Below are 16,854 nucleotides of genomic sequence, written 5' to 3' on the forward strand. Positions count from 1 at the left end.
CTGTAGACTCAAAATCTATGTGTCTAATGGCAATGTTTGCTCTTGAAAAAAAAGGCTGTTTAGAGAAACATTTTAGGAACTAAAAGTGGGGAAGCAACTCAGAAATAACAGAGACAGATAGATGACATAGTTCATGCCTCAAGCATTTAATTCTTTATGTAACTAAAGGACAACATCTTCAAACTATATACTTCACCACAAAGTTGAAAGCTTTGAGATAGAAAATGTTTTCATATTGTCAGTCGCTATTTATTTTATGTTCAGTATTTTTCATAGCATTTGGATGCCAAAATGTTCTTTGTCAGTTGTACGGTATGTACAATTTCCCCCCCTTTATTCAGAAACATTCATAATTCATGGTCTGGATTTGACTAGCTATATTTATTGTGAATTTGCAAAAAAGTGAAATTTCTTATACTCTAGTGGCTCCTGGTGGAGTTGCCTTTTTTAGGCTAAACTCCTGCAGACTATTCACTGTTTGTTGAAGGGTTTTTTCCTGCATTTGCTTTAATGTACATACACATTTTGATTCTTAAGTAAATAGCTGTGAAATAACCACAAATATTTAAAGGCAGAAGTCCTTTATAAAGTAGTTCAACAGTTTCATTATATTCACTTTCAATCTGATTTGTTTCTTGGAATTCTGCCTGACTCTTTTCCACTGTATTAACTGATAAAAAATGCACATAATGAAGTCTTCCAAAATTTAAATGGCAGATGTATAGGGGACACTCTTAATCTTACTGAACTGGCCTGAGTCATCTGAAGACAGTAGAGCTACTCTACCGAAGTAGAATGACACAGTTGCTTCGTTACTATCAACATATCCCATCTACTTCTGTCCATTTCTGCAATATACACAACAAACAAAAACTGTCTTTCACAGAACAAGAAGCGGACTTTCCTGAAATTGAGATTTTCTTCCTTAGACAATGAAATCACTGTGCAAAACCTGAAACTGTAGATTTTGGAAAGCATGCTTTCAAATATTTGTGATTCAGGGTAGCATAGACAATTGTTACATTTGTCCACTGGAATGTAGCAAAAGGTGCACCACTCCATTCTACCCAAATGCTCAAGTATTTATCTGCACACTGAGTTCAAGCTCAGGGAGAATCCCTGTGAAGAAGATTCCATGGGAGATGTAGACCATGATGGCTGCTCTTATCAACCTCATAAAAGGGATGGCATGAGAGTAGGTGAGGTACAAGAATTTTGTGTGGATCCAAACAATCCTCTGGACTAAGAAATCCAACGAAATTGAGATTATAGCTTGGGGCTAGTGGTTGAAGCAGAGGGTGCCTAGCAAATTACTACCAAAAGGAGATGATGTTGCATTTGAGACTGTCAAATGCCATTCCAATAAACTGATTTCCTTTTTTTCTTACTGCAGACATTCTAGACTGAAATTAAACAAGTTAGTAAACAAAACAAGCAAAACTTGTAGTTATTAAATAACTCTGTCTCTTATTTCGGGGAGAATAGTGTGAGATGATACAGTCTGATTATAGTCAGATAATACATCTATTTGATGACATTAGAGCATTTGTAACTGCAGCTGGTAGGGGAGGCTCCATTATAAACTTAGGTAGGTATAGTTATAACTAATTTTTCTGAAAAATCAGGATTTAAACTTCTCAAATTAGTGTCCTATAAATTAGTTATAATTTTCTTTTTTTTTTAATCTAGTTCTCTACCTAAGCCTGCAATAAAGACCCTCTTATATTGCATAGGTGCTGAGGAAATTTAGATCAATGTCTGACACTGTAGGGATGAGTGTTATTGAAGAGTAAACAAGGAAATTAATTGTTCTGTCTTCAAATCAGGATTTAAATAGGGTGATAACATTGAACAGGGAGGAGAAAAGAAAATACTCATAGCTTCTCATTAGCAGATGGTATTAATTTGTGTACTGAGTGACAGAGAGGTCTCATGTCTCAACGCATCAGTTCATCACGTGTTACTTCAGAATGTACATGGCAAAGGAGATGATTAGGGCTGTACATGCAGATTTTAACTCTAGTGTCTCCTAGCTGCTAATACTTCTCTTTGCAGTCTTTAATCTTTATACACGTACACACATATGTATATCCATATAAACAGGCAGTGTAACACACAGAACTTTTTGTGAGTACGTGTTACACATTCTGTTTTATGCCTGAGCATCATCTGGAGGAGGAGGAATGCAGGAGGAATTGAAAGAAGGGTTTATTCTGAAGCCTGTGGACTTCAGCTGCTTTAAAGTCTCCAGAGAAAAAGTGACATGATTTCCTGATTTTCTGTTTTTAAGGTATAATAAATATAATAGCACTAAGGAGTGAGGTTATTGTGAATGTTGTCCTGGGTTCAGCAGTAGCAGTCATTTTTCTCCTTAGTAGCTGGTTCAGTACTGTGTTTTTGACTTTCAGCCTGGGAACAACACTGATAACACCAATGGTTTTAGTTGCTCCTCAGTAATGTTTACTCTGACCAAGGACGTTGTGAGTCTCATGCTCTGCCAGGGAGGAGGGGAAGCCTGGAGGAAGCAGAGACAGGACACCTGACCCAAACAAGCCAAAGAGGTATTCCATACCACAGCACACATTTATTAAATAAACTGGGGGCAGTTACCTGGAAGGGCTAGATCACTGCTCAGGTCAGGCTGGGTATCTGCCAGCGAGTGGTGAGCAGTTGTATCTCTTCCCTTGTTATTTCCCTTCTCATTATTATTATTGGTGGTAGCAGTAGTGATTTGTGTTATACCTTAGTTACTAGACTGTGCTTATCTCAATCTGTGGGAGTTACATTCTTTCGACCCTCCTCCCATCTTCTGGGAGTGGTGGGAGGAAGAACAGGGGGAGTGAGCAAGCAGCTGTGTTGTTCTGGGTTGCCAGCTGGGCTTAAACCACGACAAATGTTAAATACAAAAACCATAATGTGAATTTAATTAACATTAATAAAGTTTTATTGGTAACAAAGATAGACAAACAAATTAGAACTTCATTCATGCAGACATCTTAAATTCTTCTATTTCACATACAGATTCTGTCACATTTTTGTGTCACATAAGAGTGGAAGATCATCTAAACCATGTTGCCTTTAAAAACAATATAAAAATTAATTAGCAAGAGAGGAACCTGCTGCAAGATGACACACTGTAAAGTCTGATTTTCTTTTCCTGGAAGTGTGGTACCATTATGGGTTACTCAAAACCTGACATTAAAACTTCATAGTAAAGAATGACAGGAAATTTGTATTTGAAATCAGGCTCCTTATTTTAAACTGTCTGTGACCAAAGCTCTTCTCTGAAGCTGTTTCTGACGCCAGAGGGAAGAAAGGAGCTGGACGGTGGCAGTGCTGCCCACACCACTGACAGCGCCACATTAGAGGAGGCCTTCAGTGGAGCTTCAGCTTTGCTGCCCTCTGATAGCAAACAGCATATCCCAGGCTCAGAGAGGTGAGGAAGAAGAAAGGAAAATGAGAAAGACAGTGTTAGTCTATAATCATATGCTAAATTATGATTTTACTACTATAAAGTGCCTTTTTTAAAATTAGTTTTACTGCATTTTCTTAGTAAAGCATTTTATCTGCTGCAAATCAAATATAGCATAGAGCTAAATCTACCCCAAGCCCTGCCTTCTGGCAAAGCTGTTACTGACAGTCTCTGTTCTTTCCACAGATACAGAAAAAGAACAATATCTGTGAACCAAAAATGTTCATTCACAAATGCCTTATTAGCAATATACTAGGAATATATATTAGAAATAAGGAAAAGATTCTTCCCTGTGAGGGTGGAGAGGCCCTGGCACAGGTTGCCCAGAGAAGCTGTGGCTGCCCCATCCCTGGCAGTGTTCAAGGCCAGGTTAGACGGGGCTTGGAGCAACCTGGTCTAGTGGAAGGTGTCCATGCCTGTGGCAGGGCGGTTGGAGCTGGATGAGCTTTAATGTCCCTTCCAACCCAAACCAGTCTGGGATTCTATGAATATAAAGCTGATTTGTTTTCCTACCTTCAATTAATCACAAGTACAGCAGAGGACAAATTAAATTTGGTTTTGGTGGGTTTTTTTTGCATGCAAGATGAAGAGTGCTTTAGAAACGAACTGTAAACCTGTTCTAATTAGTGCCCAAAAGCAGATCAATATTTCATCTCTATACATTTTCCTGTACTTTGCTAATCATCCCAAATGAAATTAATGGCTACACACCACAAATAAAAGGACAGACTTCAGCATTTTTCCCTGGGTGATCAGTAGCACCTCACTACAGAATGATACATAGTCTCCATGGGTCCTACACTATTTATTCAGGCAGCAGAAGCAATGTCACATTTAACTGGATGTCAGGGTTCAAGCTACTCCATAAACACTTTTTGTCCATATAAACGCTGACATATGCACATCAAAAACAAAAACATTTTTAAATGAAAGCTTGGCTCTAAATAAAAATTAGAACTTTTATTTTGGAAGTGATTAAGTTTTCCCAAAAGTGTTTGCATATAATGTGTCTATACTCAAACATGAACACCACAATTTTTGGTCATTGATTTTATTCTCATTTCTGATGCGTCATTTTGCAGCCTGTTAGTATGGCAAGCTTTAGGCCTCTCCCTTTGGTCAGCTGGAAGATTCTTTTCTGTCTTGTTCATTCTCATGCTTTCCTTTTTCTGTATGCCTTTTTGATTCAGTTTATGAGATTATTCCAGGGTGAATCACATGATTTGCGATTTCATTGCAGAAAAAGAAAGCCAGAGTTGCTTGAAATGAAAGAAAGGGAATAGTAATGCCACTGGGAATGATTAAGTCATGTTACCAATGTGTTGCTGTTAATCAACTTGTGTATGACCCACTATTTCATTTTTATAACATAATTGGAAGTGATAGATTCACAAGATTAAATCAATCAATAGCAAAAGGGAAAATAAGCATTGACAAGTAGTGCCTCCACATTCACTTATTAGTCAGAGTGTTTTTCTGATCATGTAATGCTTCTAGATTGTTTCATTTGTTATTGTGTGAGAGTGTCTTTATTGTGTGACTTACTATGGGCACTATTGACAGAAACTTAGGTGTGCCTTTAGGTGTAACACCTAAGTGACACTGGCACCGGAGCATCTGGAACAGCCACCACTTTGGCACCATAGCAGCAGACATATGCATTGTTGGGTGACCATCTGTACCTTCCATATTCTACTCTGTGTCACAAAGACATAATTTCTCTTTACTTGAAATACCCTTTCCAACTCCTGCTAAGTAAACAGGAGAGATCATGAGCTTACAGAAGATCAATTCAGTGACAGAAGGATTTGAACATTTGCTTGCAGTATGAGAGGCTTATACCTGAGGCTCAGATTCACTGCAGCAGCAGCAGCCATGACCCAGAACTACTCTAGTGCTGATCTGCTCTCATTGTGAAGTTCTGAGAAGATAAAGCTTTCATACTGACAGAGAGCTAACAAATGCCAGAAGCTTTGAATCTGAAATCTAGTGAGGAGCAGCACTCCAGGTCATCTTCTACCTAGTGGTTCTAGAACAGCATTTCATTGCTTTCCATGTGGCTGTGACATAACACAAAGTACTGTCATGAGCACAACAGTGACAATTTTGAGAAACTAGGGTTATCGTCCTTGAATCTTCAGTGTCTTCAAAACACGTTGCCTCCAGATGGAGCAGAACAGGGTATTTTGATAGAGCGTAGGCCCCAGTTCTGCAAAGTTTCGTGGTCTGTGCATTAGAGTATCACTTAGGGAATAGATCATAAATGAGTGCCAATAGTTAAATACTAAATAGTGGTGGTATTCCAACTCCACATGAATTATTTCAGCTTGTATGTTTTCTGCTAAGTAGTTTTTGTGTCCTCTCACATCAGATTAATGCACAAGACCAAATAAACCACTGATGGCCCAAAGGACTTTATTCTAAAGAAAACATGGAGTATTTACAGTTAGTAATATAAAGGAAAGTTGCAATAATGCTTGCATTGCATAAACAAGCTTCTTGGCTAATAAATTTATTCTAAAACAAGAAAATAAATGAACTAGAAAATGCTTTCTAAACATACACCCTTTATTTTCACTCATAAGAAACACACAGACACACAAATACAAAATATCCTTTGAAATACTTGGTCTGAAGAAGTAATTGTGGTTTTTTAGGTTTTAATTTCTGCCCTATTGACTACTAAATGTGTTCGGTATATAAAAATTATTATTTAATTTGAAAAAGAAAGTCATATTGATATATGAAAAAGTCACATTTTAAGCTTCTCAGCATAAACCAGACCATGTCTGAAAAAGGAAGAGAGAACTGGTTTTAGTTGGGTAGGTATGATTGAGATACAGGAGAAATAGAGGAAAAAATCAAGATTATGTTTCCTGAAACATAACTTTTGAATAGATTTAATACACTTAATTCATTTTTTAATCTCTTTCATTTTCAGATTGCTTAAAATGAGCTAAAAAGTTTTTGGAGGATATATACACGCGTTATATGAGTTAGCTCTTCTTTTAGACTTTAGGCTGGGATTATTATCATATTTTTATTATTAAAGGGAATATGTCAACAGTAATTGGGGTTTGCACGTTCATGCAATAGAGAATACTAGCTCACAAAGCACAGCCAGTCAACTTCATAGTCCCGTCCTATTCTATACCATCACACTCCACCAGTGAAGAAATAACTGTGAGTTGTTGTCTTCAGGACTCTTAAACTAGAGCAAGATGGTCACTCTTCACTTTGCAGTGCTGCCTTATGATGAACAAGTCTAAGACTTGTGCGTGTTGACAAGCATTTTTTCATACATCACATTTAATTTGGTGCATCATCTATACAGGATAAAGTTTGTGCTTTATTGATCCTATGATCAGACATAACTGCACAGAAAAACACAGCTGAGAAAAACGTTGAGCTGTGGTTGGCCTTGTCTTAATGTGATTTGATTGTAATGACACAAAGCAACATTTACCAAAGAGAAAATAACATTGTAACTTTCCAGATTAAAAACTGAAAGCGGTTCTACTGATTGCTCTGATGTTTACCTTGAAGAAAATTATCATATCCTCCTCAAAACCTAATTTAGTTCATGGCCATCTATGGCAGTTATTCAGTGTTGGCACATTTAGTTGATTATAGAAAGCAAACTCTAATTAAATGGCAATCTTCCAATTTTAAGAATGTTATTATCTTTGAAATGCTTTCTTATCTAGTTACTCTTCAGCTTCCAAGCATCATTGCTGCTTTAGTTTTATGTTTGTTCTTGGCGTGAGGCAGTCTTTCTCTTTGATTTGCTGACCTTCCCAGATGCTACAAAAAGGTGGAGAGAAGTAAGTGAGTAGGGCTATAGATGTTTATCTGGATTCTTCTAGATATGACTACCACTATCACACAGGAATATTTTTCAAAATATGAGGAATTTCTTGGATCCTTGGACATCCAGCCATCCACTCGCATCTTCTAAAGACTGATTTAAACCAGCCACTGTTTGCATGGATGTTGGCATGTTTTTACAGTGCATGTGCTCTTCATCTGCATGTTCTGGAAATAGTAAGACCAGCATTTCCTGGTAGCATTTTTACTGTGCATGTCCTACTTAATCAGTTGATTTTTTCAGTGTGATGCATGGGAAGCTTGAGAACACTGTCAGGAGGAATGCAACCATTTGAATAAGTGAAAGAAACTCTATTCTTCAAGGAAAGCCCTTTTTCATATTTCTTTTTTTGAGAGAACAAACATGCTCTGAAAAGGTACTTTCTGAATTCAAGGAGATCCCTTAAATTGGGGAATATTATTATGCTATTCATACCTGTAGAAATATTATGAGCCTTTATTATCTCAATTTAATTAAGTACTAAGTACTAAATTCCTCCTATGGGGAAAATAAATACTAGATTATTCTACATTTCAGACATAGAAAATCTAATTATGGAAGTATCAAGATGAGCAATACAACACCAAGTGTTTCCTGCCAATATCCGCATCCAGTTTTACAGACCTTTTTTAGGTTGCTTGTCTGAAGTTTCCTTAAGCTATCAAACTTCAAGGTCTTCCCAGAGAGAACAAAACCAGTATTTCATACTCTGCTGTGCTTTGGATTACAACAGAGTGAAGAATTGTTAAGCAAAGCTAGAATAGCAACAACAGACACATTAGCTGGGTCAGAGAGGATACACATAGATATTTAATTAAAATATCTCACTGTGGTTCTAGGTCCTTTGATTATTTACTCTTAAATTTCCCAATGCAATGAAAATTACCCAAGCAAAAACCAAAGATAAATGCAAAATAAGTACAAAAGCAGCTGCTGCTAAGCAGTTAATTTAGACTTAGGCTAGCCTTCAAATTCCTTCACAGCTTATCCTGAAAGGAACAAAACATTTCATCTTTCAGAGGCAGAAACTAGGCCTGTGATGTTATCTTCCTAGTGGTAAGGCTTTGAACTGTGACATTTATTCTGGCTTCAACATTCATTCCTGTTCCAAGCTTCATTCATATTTGCAGATACTCTTTTGTCACTGTTATTCAGCTTTTTCCTTGAGGCTTTCATTTCCCCCATAGAAAAGTGTTTTTATAAAATTTATATGATCACTTCTGAAAGCAAAGAGCACTTTCTGATAACTTTATCTCTGCCACAAAGAGGATGTGTTAACAGAAGGGATGTGACCAATGCAGATTCAGACATTAAAGAAATTCTCACTGGTTGAGTGATACTATGTATATTAAATCATTTAAGGAAATAAAGGTGAATGCTTGAATAGGCAGGATAAAACTATCAAGTGACTGCGAACATAGTCTGATTGATAAGCTGGGATCATTTGAGCTGCTGAGTTCCAGAGGAGGAACGTATTCGCAGACCTACTCTTCTCTGAGTGCAGAAGAGAGATCTCTGGGCAGAATGGGCACAGTTCAGAGGAGGCTGAAGAGGTGTATTTTAGCAATGCCACTTCATAGAAATGATAACTTATTTACTGAGAAAAATCATAGGAGTTTAGATGAAGGGTCATGTCCCCTCAACTCTCTTATTCCCAAAAATGGATCCAGCTGCTGCTGCTTGTCTTCACTGAATCATCCTGTGCAAGAATACAGTTATTTTATCCATTTCCCCTTCTTTTTTCCTAGTCATATTCCTGATGATTGGTTCCTGTGTTTTCCATGAATATGAGTCTGTGAAGAAATAAAAATCTTAAAACCTGTCATGCCCTTCATCCTTCCCAGAACTGATTCCTCTGCACTGCCATAGGAGAGGAAGTAGGGGACTCAAAGGATGAGCAGAGAGCTAGGAAGAGAATGTGGCAGATCTTAGAGTGGTGTAGCATTTACAGGCAATTGCTGAATTCCCACTGAGTTGTGTATGGCTAAACAATGCAGTGTCTCATTGTTGGATTAAAGTATCTTCTTTGTTCTAAGTAATTGAAAGGTATCAAGCTAGTAACAAAAAAAAAATAAAACAAAAAAAAACCAAACCAAAACTGTATTTAATGAAGGGAAAGTATTGATACAATTCCAAAAGACAGAGAGCCTATAAGATTAGACTGAAAACTTAGCATTGATTTTCATTTTGTTAATTAGTTTTCATTTTCTGAGCTGTCCTCTTCCCACAACAAACACAACAGGACTTTTTACAGTCCCTATTTATCCCACTTTTGCACCTTTCAGGACTTTTCCATGGCAACTTCACACCAGTCCATCAGAACAATTAGCAGTAACTTGGTGTGCTACCTGACTCAGTATCTCATGACAATTGGCCCGTTGAAGAAAACACCCTGCACATTACTGCTCTGGGTACTGTTCTGCAGCCTTTTGTTCAGCTTGGTGTTTCTACATTCTTGGTACAAGAAAATTACTAACGAGTAAAAATTTTGTTAGGTAAAGACTTATTATAGGGTTTCTTCCATTTACTGATTTCTGGAGGAATTACTTTTCCTGGATGAAAAGTAACATTGTATTTCAGTTAAAGAGTCTAAGTCTATTGCAGGAACAAGAAAGAAAACAAATTCCAGGCACAGCAGCCTGTGATGCTTTTTTTTTGAGGATGCTGATCTACACCAGCTTTTTAACCAACACAAATTAGTCTCTCTTTCCCAGTTTTGTTATACAGGCTGGCACACTGATCCCCCTGCTTCTCTCTCTTTCACACTTACTTCAGCCATCCTTATGAGAGGAGGAACAACAGTCTGGAGTGAGGTGCTGTCATGGGTTCAGCAGTAGCTCATGCTCTGCCAGGGAGGAGGGAGAGATAGGGCGCCTGGTCTGGGCTAGTCGGGGAGGTATTCCATACCACAGCACGTCCTGCTCGGGGAGGGGACTGGAAGCTGGCCGGGAGGGAAGGGGTTAGCTCTCTTCCGGGCTGGCCTCCTGGCGGCAGGTGGTATCGTATTCTCTCTCCCTGTTTGTCTCCTCTAACATTGATTTGTTATTGGTAGCAGTAGTGATTTCTGTTATACCTTGATTGCTGGACTGATTTTACCTCAATCCGTGGGAGTTGTATTCCTCTGGCTCTCCTTCCCATCCCTCCGGGAGTGGGAAGGTGAGGGGGGGAGGGAGGGGAAACAAAGGGGGAACTGTGCAGATTTAGTTTAAACCACGACAGGTGCCTGTCCCACCACACACCAGTGCATGATCAGATGAGAGATTAGACAAAGCAGAGCATCAGGTATCCAGCATAGCTCCCAGCCAGAATGTGAAATCCTACCTCTGTGTTCTGCAGTGACTGTAATTTTAGTTATCTATATTAAAGCACCTCTGAAAAAACTGACAAGAAACTAAAATGGTCTTTTTTATATAAAAGGATAAATAGAGCATTTTATTAATACTTTTTTTGCAGCAACAAAAGTGACACAGTCCACATCTTTTTCATTAAACACAGCAAAAGCTATGGTCACATTTTACATCACTTTGAGGCACAAAGCAAAATATTTTTTTCTTAAGGTCAAGGTATGATTTGCATTAAAAAAAGGAGAAGAAACAATCCTCAAGTTGTATATTGTAGTAGCAGGGTTTCCAATCACTAGCACAATACAATGAACAGACCAAGAATCCAGAATGGATTATTACATACAATAATAATCATTTGATTTAATTAAGAAATGGATCATTGTTGTCATTTTAGAGTATTAAGAAGTGGTCTGGTGTTACTAACTTCAGTTGGTTCTGTTTGGTTTAATTCCAACAACCCCAAATATATACAACAAGCTAAATGAAGGTTACTATATAGTCTAGAAGGTTATGCACTTCATAATGCATTGCACTTATTGCTTGGTACACTAATGTTGCAGTCACTGTTCAGTTATGCTAAAAAGACAAGCATGATGCTTGTTGGCTTCTTTCAACCCAACACTAGTTATTTACCACTTTGGTTTAATGTGAGTTTATATGTTACTCATATTCAGTGTCCATTATTATTAGGCTTAATGGAAAAACAGGTACATTTTCTCTTATGTCAGGGATTTCTAAAATAGCAACATTTTCTATAATTACAGTATTTTCAATAAACATATCTATGTATACAATTGTGGTATGATGTGTAAAAATATGAAAGCTATTAAAGGAAGCATAAGGATTAAATTATTCTCTTTTTCATCTATTGGCTTCAAAATATTCTGCAAAACAAATGCATCCTTTTTATAGGGCTACTTGCTCATAGTAAATTTCTCTTTGGAATTTCGTAAAAGACTATATCTTTTTCTAGGTTATATTGTTTTTCTTTAATCTCTCTAAAGACACCAGTACAAAGTTGGAGTATACTGCAAAGAATAGAATAATAAAGCTTGTTTTTTGATAAAGGGATGCGACAGACTTAACATTATCTATTGTTTTACTGTTAGCTGGTAAATGCAGGGAAGAACATGACAATGCCTATCACTTCATAAAATTCTGTAAAGAATAGAAATAAGAATTTGTGCCCAAACGTTCAGTATAAAACTCCTAAATAATTCCCTTCTTCATCACAGAGTAGCCTGCAGCATGTAATCACAATAAACATACAATTTGCCCTATTTGTTCTTTAGGCTTGATACAATCACCATTAAGGGAACTGGACCAATCCAATGTAAATGCCAAGGACTCAAACTTTCTTCTTCAAGAAAGCTCTTAGACTAAATACACAATTCCTACATTGCACTGAGTAACTGTGTGTATTTAGCACAATCTCTTTCAATACAGTGTAACAAATATATAAGTGCATTTTTAATGATCAAGTAATTTTGGCTTTCTAAAAATAGTATTAGATGTGCCAACTTGGTTGCTTAGTTGTGCTTTAATCCTTAGTTATGAGTTTTAGCTCTTGTATACTGTATGTTTCTAATTGCCTCTATAGTTTTGACCAGTAAACCCTTAAAACTCTAATGTTTATAGAACAAATATAACCTAATGAAAGTGATGACATGTCACAACTCATACAAATTGCACTTTGATGTATTTTTTTACAGTAAGACCTTCCTGTCTGATATGTGTTTACATATTTATACCACATTTTATTTCTGTGTGCAAACAATCACGATGAATTTAATCACAAACACTACAAAATATACCCAATATTTAGGTTTGTTATGAATAATCTCCTTCCTTGTAGGTGTATGAGTCTTGTACTTCCTCTTGTACAAATTCCTCTTTTTTCTCCCAGCCATTAGGCCAGCCACCGTTGACCTGCGTTGTAGCACCGTAAGACTTGGTGGTACCGTAATTTACATAATTCTGAGTAATGTCCCCTGTCTCTTCAGCAAGTTCATCTTCGTGAATAAAACCACATTTCTCTTCACTTGTCTGCTCAGGGTCTGCCCACGGTTGTTTCTCTCCTGAAGCAAATATGCCATAGAAGATAACACCCCCATAATGAACTAAAGCAGCAATGAGGAAGACATACTGCCACTCTTCACGTGTCTGTAAAGAAGAGATTTCTTAAATCAGACTAGTGCATAGACCTATCTAACTGCTCTGAGCTGAAAAATTTAAATGAGGGATTGAGGCTGCAAGAGTCAGCACAGCTAAAACATTTAAGTGTCCAGTTTCCAATTATTTATGTCCATCTTTCTTTGAAAAATCACTGTTCATTAGCCTACAAAAGCACTGACCTGGTAAGCATATAATGGAGCATGCTTCAAATTTGCAAGTTCCTGTATACTATTCCCTGGAGGTTCCAGGCTCTAATATGGATATCCTGGCAACCTGTACTATGGAAAGGTATTTTTCTTGAAGCCAATAATATTAAACTAGAAGATATGAAAATGGTATCACCATTTACCTTGTTCTTTGTCATTGCTCCGACAATTATAGGGCAAACCATTCCAGACAAGGTCCCGACTCCATTAGAAATTCCCATTAAGATGCTGGCATACCTCGGGGCAATGTCTAAATGGTTGACATTGAATCCTGCAATACAAAGGTCAGCAAATATCCATACCCAAAGCAGAGCATTACTTCAGTTCTGAAAAGTAATGCTATCACTTGGCAATTTTACTATAACTTATTTGGCCTGTTTAATTACTTTTTTTTTTTTTCTGAAAGGCTTATAGTGGTTAAATATTCCTAGAGAGACTCTGGGTTGCTAATTTCTTTAAAAATATATTTTAAGAGGATACCAAATGTATATTCTTCCCAGAATTGCAGTAGTGACTGGGTGGAGTAGAGAACCCAGAAAGTATTTAGACAGGGAGAAAGTTCATGTTTCACAGTGTCATTCACGGCCATTTCATGCTGTAAATAAGATTTCATGTCTTCCTGCACGCTGTACCACTTCCCTTTCCTGTTGCCCACATTTTTCTTTTTGTCAGGCAAACCAGCAGAAGGGAGCTCCCTTCTGTGCTTGCATGGTAAAAGGAAGCTGGGGGAAAGACAATATCTATAAATGTTTCATTAATTATTTTTATCACTGTTTTGTTTGTTGTCTTGAATTTCCAGCAGCTTAATTCCATTGAAATCTATGAGGAAACTAGAAAATATGAGGAACAAAAGAAACAAACCATGCTCCTCTGAAGTGACAGAACTCATTGTCCCCAAAATAAGCATTGAAGTAAGTGAAACCAGAAGGCAAATCTTTGGAACCAGAAAGATAATAAAAAGGAAAAGGAAGGCACCATGATATGGATAACTGTTAAAGAAAGTGCAGTACACTTTTCAACCTGTACAGAACAGGCATAACACCATGCAGAATAAGAGGGATTTAGGACAGATTTGATTAAGCAGAGTTTAGGTGTTTGGCACAGAAGAGAGCCTGTTTTAGACATAAGGAACCAGCATGGGAGAGGATGCTAAGATCACAGCAGGAAAACAAGGGACAGCCAAGTGACTTGTGTTTGGGACAGGCAAAGGCAAAGGGGTGATATATCAGAAGGAAAGGGCAAGAGATTAATTTTAAATCAGAAAAAAAGCTAGTAATTAAGCCCCAAAGTAATAAAATAATGCAACACTAACAAAACATTAACATACATTGAAAAGAAAGTAAAAGGCCTATATTTAAACAAAAATGTTTACATTTAGGTAGTATTGTATAATAGCAATCCATTTATGTTATGTTTGATTTCATAAAAATCTAGGGGGTATATTAGCACCTCAGTGAAAAGGCAGTCTCATTAGCTGCAGTGAATATGGAAAAGATTGATGGCTTTGAACAACAATAATCTAATGTAAAAGATGTGGTACTGATTGTACTTTCCTTTGTAATGATCATAAATATTTCCATTTGGAATTCTGTGGTTTGTTTAAATTATTATCAGTGAGTAAATACCAAATTAGATGCTCTATCTTCTGAGATAAAATAATTTACTAATAACAGCAATATAATCTTACCAGATATGGCGAATCCACTAAAGCCTACAGCAAGCACTAAGAATGAAATAGCCACTCCTTTACTGTGAGAGTACCCCACGACGAGAAGAAGAGTTGCTTCCATACCAAAACCTGTGGAAATCATAAAGAAAACAAAGCACCAGATATAATTCCCTCTCAAATATTGCAGGCCTTAGGATATGGTAATATTTCGTAGGAAGACAGAGGCAAAATATTAGCTCAGACTGGAATATAATCAGGTTTTTCTTTCATCCCTAAAAATGTTCTTGCTCTCTCAAATAATCCGTATTGTATTCTTTACATACTCATTTATTGATACTTCCTGTCATTTTGGAGATGAACAGAAATATTTGTGATTTGCTTGTGTCCTTCCAGCCAGCCCTGATAGGAATATACACCTAACCTGCCCTTATCACAGCCAGGATTCACCTCTCAGAAGTCAGGGGTGGAATCTCAGGTAGCAGCCTGGGCTCTCTTAGTGCAAAGGATGTTTAGATGAGGAGCTAAGTGTAAGCAAATGACCTGCCAAAATCTCATCTGTTTCTTTAAGACTCTAAACACTTTTTCAAATGCCAGACATCTATATTGGAACTGGGAATAGGAACAACTATATTTACTTTTATTTAGTAACCACATCTATAATACACAACAAATGTATAAAGTACGTAAACCCATGCAGTTTGTGTCTGCATACTGTACGGACATTGGATCTGTATGAGAAGCTTTGTAAGCAAATAGGAAGTCTTACCTCCACAGTTCATTATCTTCCTCACAGTAGTGGTTGAAAGAATCTGTTTGCTTCTCAAAAAGTCTGCAATTTGTCCCCCAATAGGAACAATAATTGTCATCACTAAATGTGGTACAGCAGATAGGATACCCACCTAAAATAATCATTAGAATTAGCAGAGTATAAACTGTAAGAAATTATTGATCATTTTCTGAAGCAGTCAGCAGCTAATGATTTTTTCTCTTCAACTTCAGGCTAAACCAAAATTCTTAATTTGGTTTATTAAACGAACAAAACTGGTGACATTAAGTTGTAGTTGTATTTTGCGAAGGACAGACAGAATCTTTAAGAGCCCTGGATGCCATGAGACTTTTTGTTTTAGATTGTTTTCACAGTTTATGTTTAAGCTAATGGCTTTTCCCCTGACTGACAGACCCTCTGACCTTTCTTTTTAGAAAACTGGTGATCAATTGTGTTGAACTGAATGGACACATTTCTGTTGGTGATGTGTTTGGTGCAGCATTGCCCACAAACCTAACATGTCTTGGCAGGTTCCTTGTGGATCATCCTCACATGCAGCATGGCCTTTTGCCTTTGATTTCTGACAATCCCTCAACCTTTAAATTTCATGTGGGCAAAAGGTATCTCTGAGAAACTCTGAACATAGTGAAAGAGAACATACTAAATATCCATTGACAATATTTAACACATACTAGCTAAGTAAGACATAGTCATTTTGTGATGACTGTTCCAGGCTATATTAATATATTGGAAGACCCTTCCTTCAAAGCAGTATAGGTCATCCATAAGAATGGCATAAACTGCCACCTCCTATCTCCTGTCAACAGAACTCCCTTTGTTTACTACACGTGGCATTCTGTTCTAATAGGGAATTCTGATTATCGTGTATATCTGAAAGAGTGCTTAAGCACAGTGGGGGTTGTATAATTCCTGTCTGAACAGTCTGTTAGCTGGCCTCATGTCTGTCTTGAGTTGCAAGCAGATAGGATCTGTGAGAACAAAACAATGGGAAGTTTTCTCTACTCTTCAGTTAAAGTTGTGAAACTGTATTTCACTGCAGTTTATACAAGTAGCAACTATGTTGTGACCCCTAACTCATGGTAGTAGATATTTCTCCCAATAACACAGGTATTAACTAGGAGGTAGCTACAGTATTGCAGTTACATCTTTGAGGTGTTCCTTATTAAATGCTAACTATTCATTTCTGAGCATCTATATCCAAAACTGACCTGCTATTGTTGTTTACAAAGATCCACATTTTTTTTGAATACAGTCTGAGAAAAATCTTCTAGAACAAAATGATCAGATGAATTCAATAGAATGCGACCATTCTTATTGCATGTGTAACAGATGG

The 16,854-nt window shown here is 37.2% G+C and overlaps 1 protein-coding gene across 2 annotated transcripts in view; it reads right to left on the reverse strand.

Annotated features, from left to right (window-relative positions):
• Nucleotides 1-11,540: 11,540 nt before the first annotated feature.
• The window catches only part of SLC17A6 (solute carrier family 17 member 6), a 31,587-nt gene continuing 26,273 nt past the window's right edge, over nucleotides 11,541-16,854 (reverse strand). For both annotated transcript variants that reach the window (XM_005150573.4, XM_013129453.3), the window contains exons 9-12: nucleotides 15,501-15,633; nucleotides 14,753-14,863; nucleotides 13,209-13,336; nucleotides 11,541-12,847 (exon numbers count right to left, since the gene is read on the reverse strand). In XM_005150573.4, the coding sequence (XP_005150630.1) occupies nucleotides 12,515-12,847; nucleotides 13,209-13,336; nucleotides 14,753-14,863; nucleotides 15,501-15,633 (705 nt within the window). In that variant the 3' untranslated portion in view covers nucleotides 11,541-12,514. The remainder of the gene's footprint in view (nucleotides 12,848-13,208; nucleotides 13,337-14,752; nucleotides 14,864-15,500; nucleotides 15,634-16,854) is intronic.

Source organism: Melopsittacus undulatus, chromosome 8, assembly GCF_012275295.1.
Source record: "Melopsittacus undulatus isolate bMelUnd1 chromosome 8, bMelUnd1.mat.Z, whole genome shotgun sequence".
Taxonomy (NCBI): domain Eukaryota; kingdom Metazoa; phylum Chordata; class Aves; order Psittaciformes; family Psittaculidae; genus Melopsittacus; species Melopsittacus undulatus.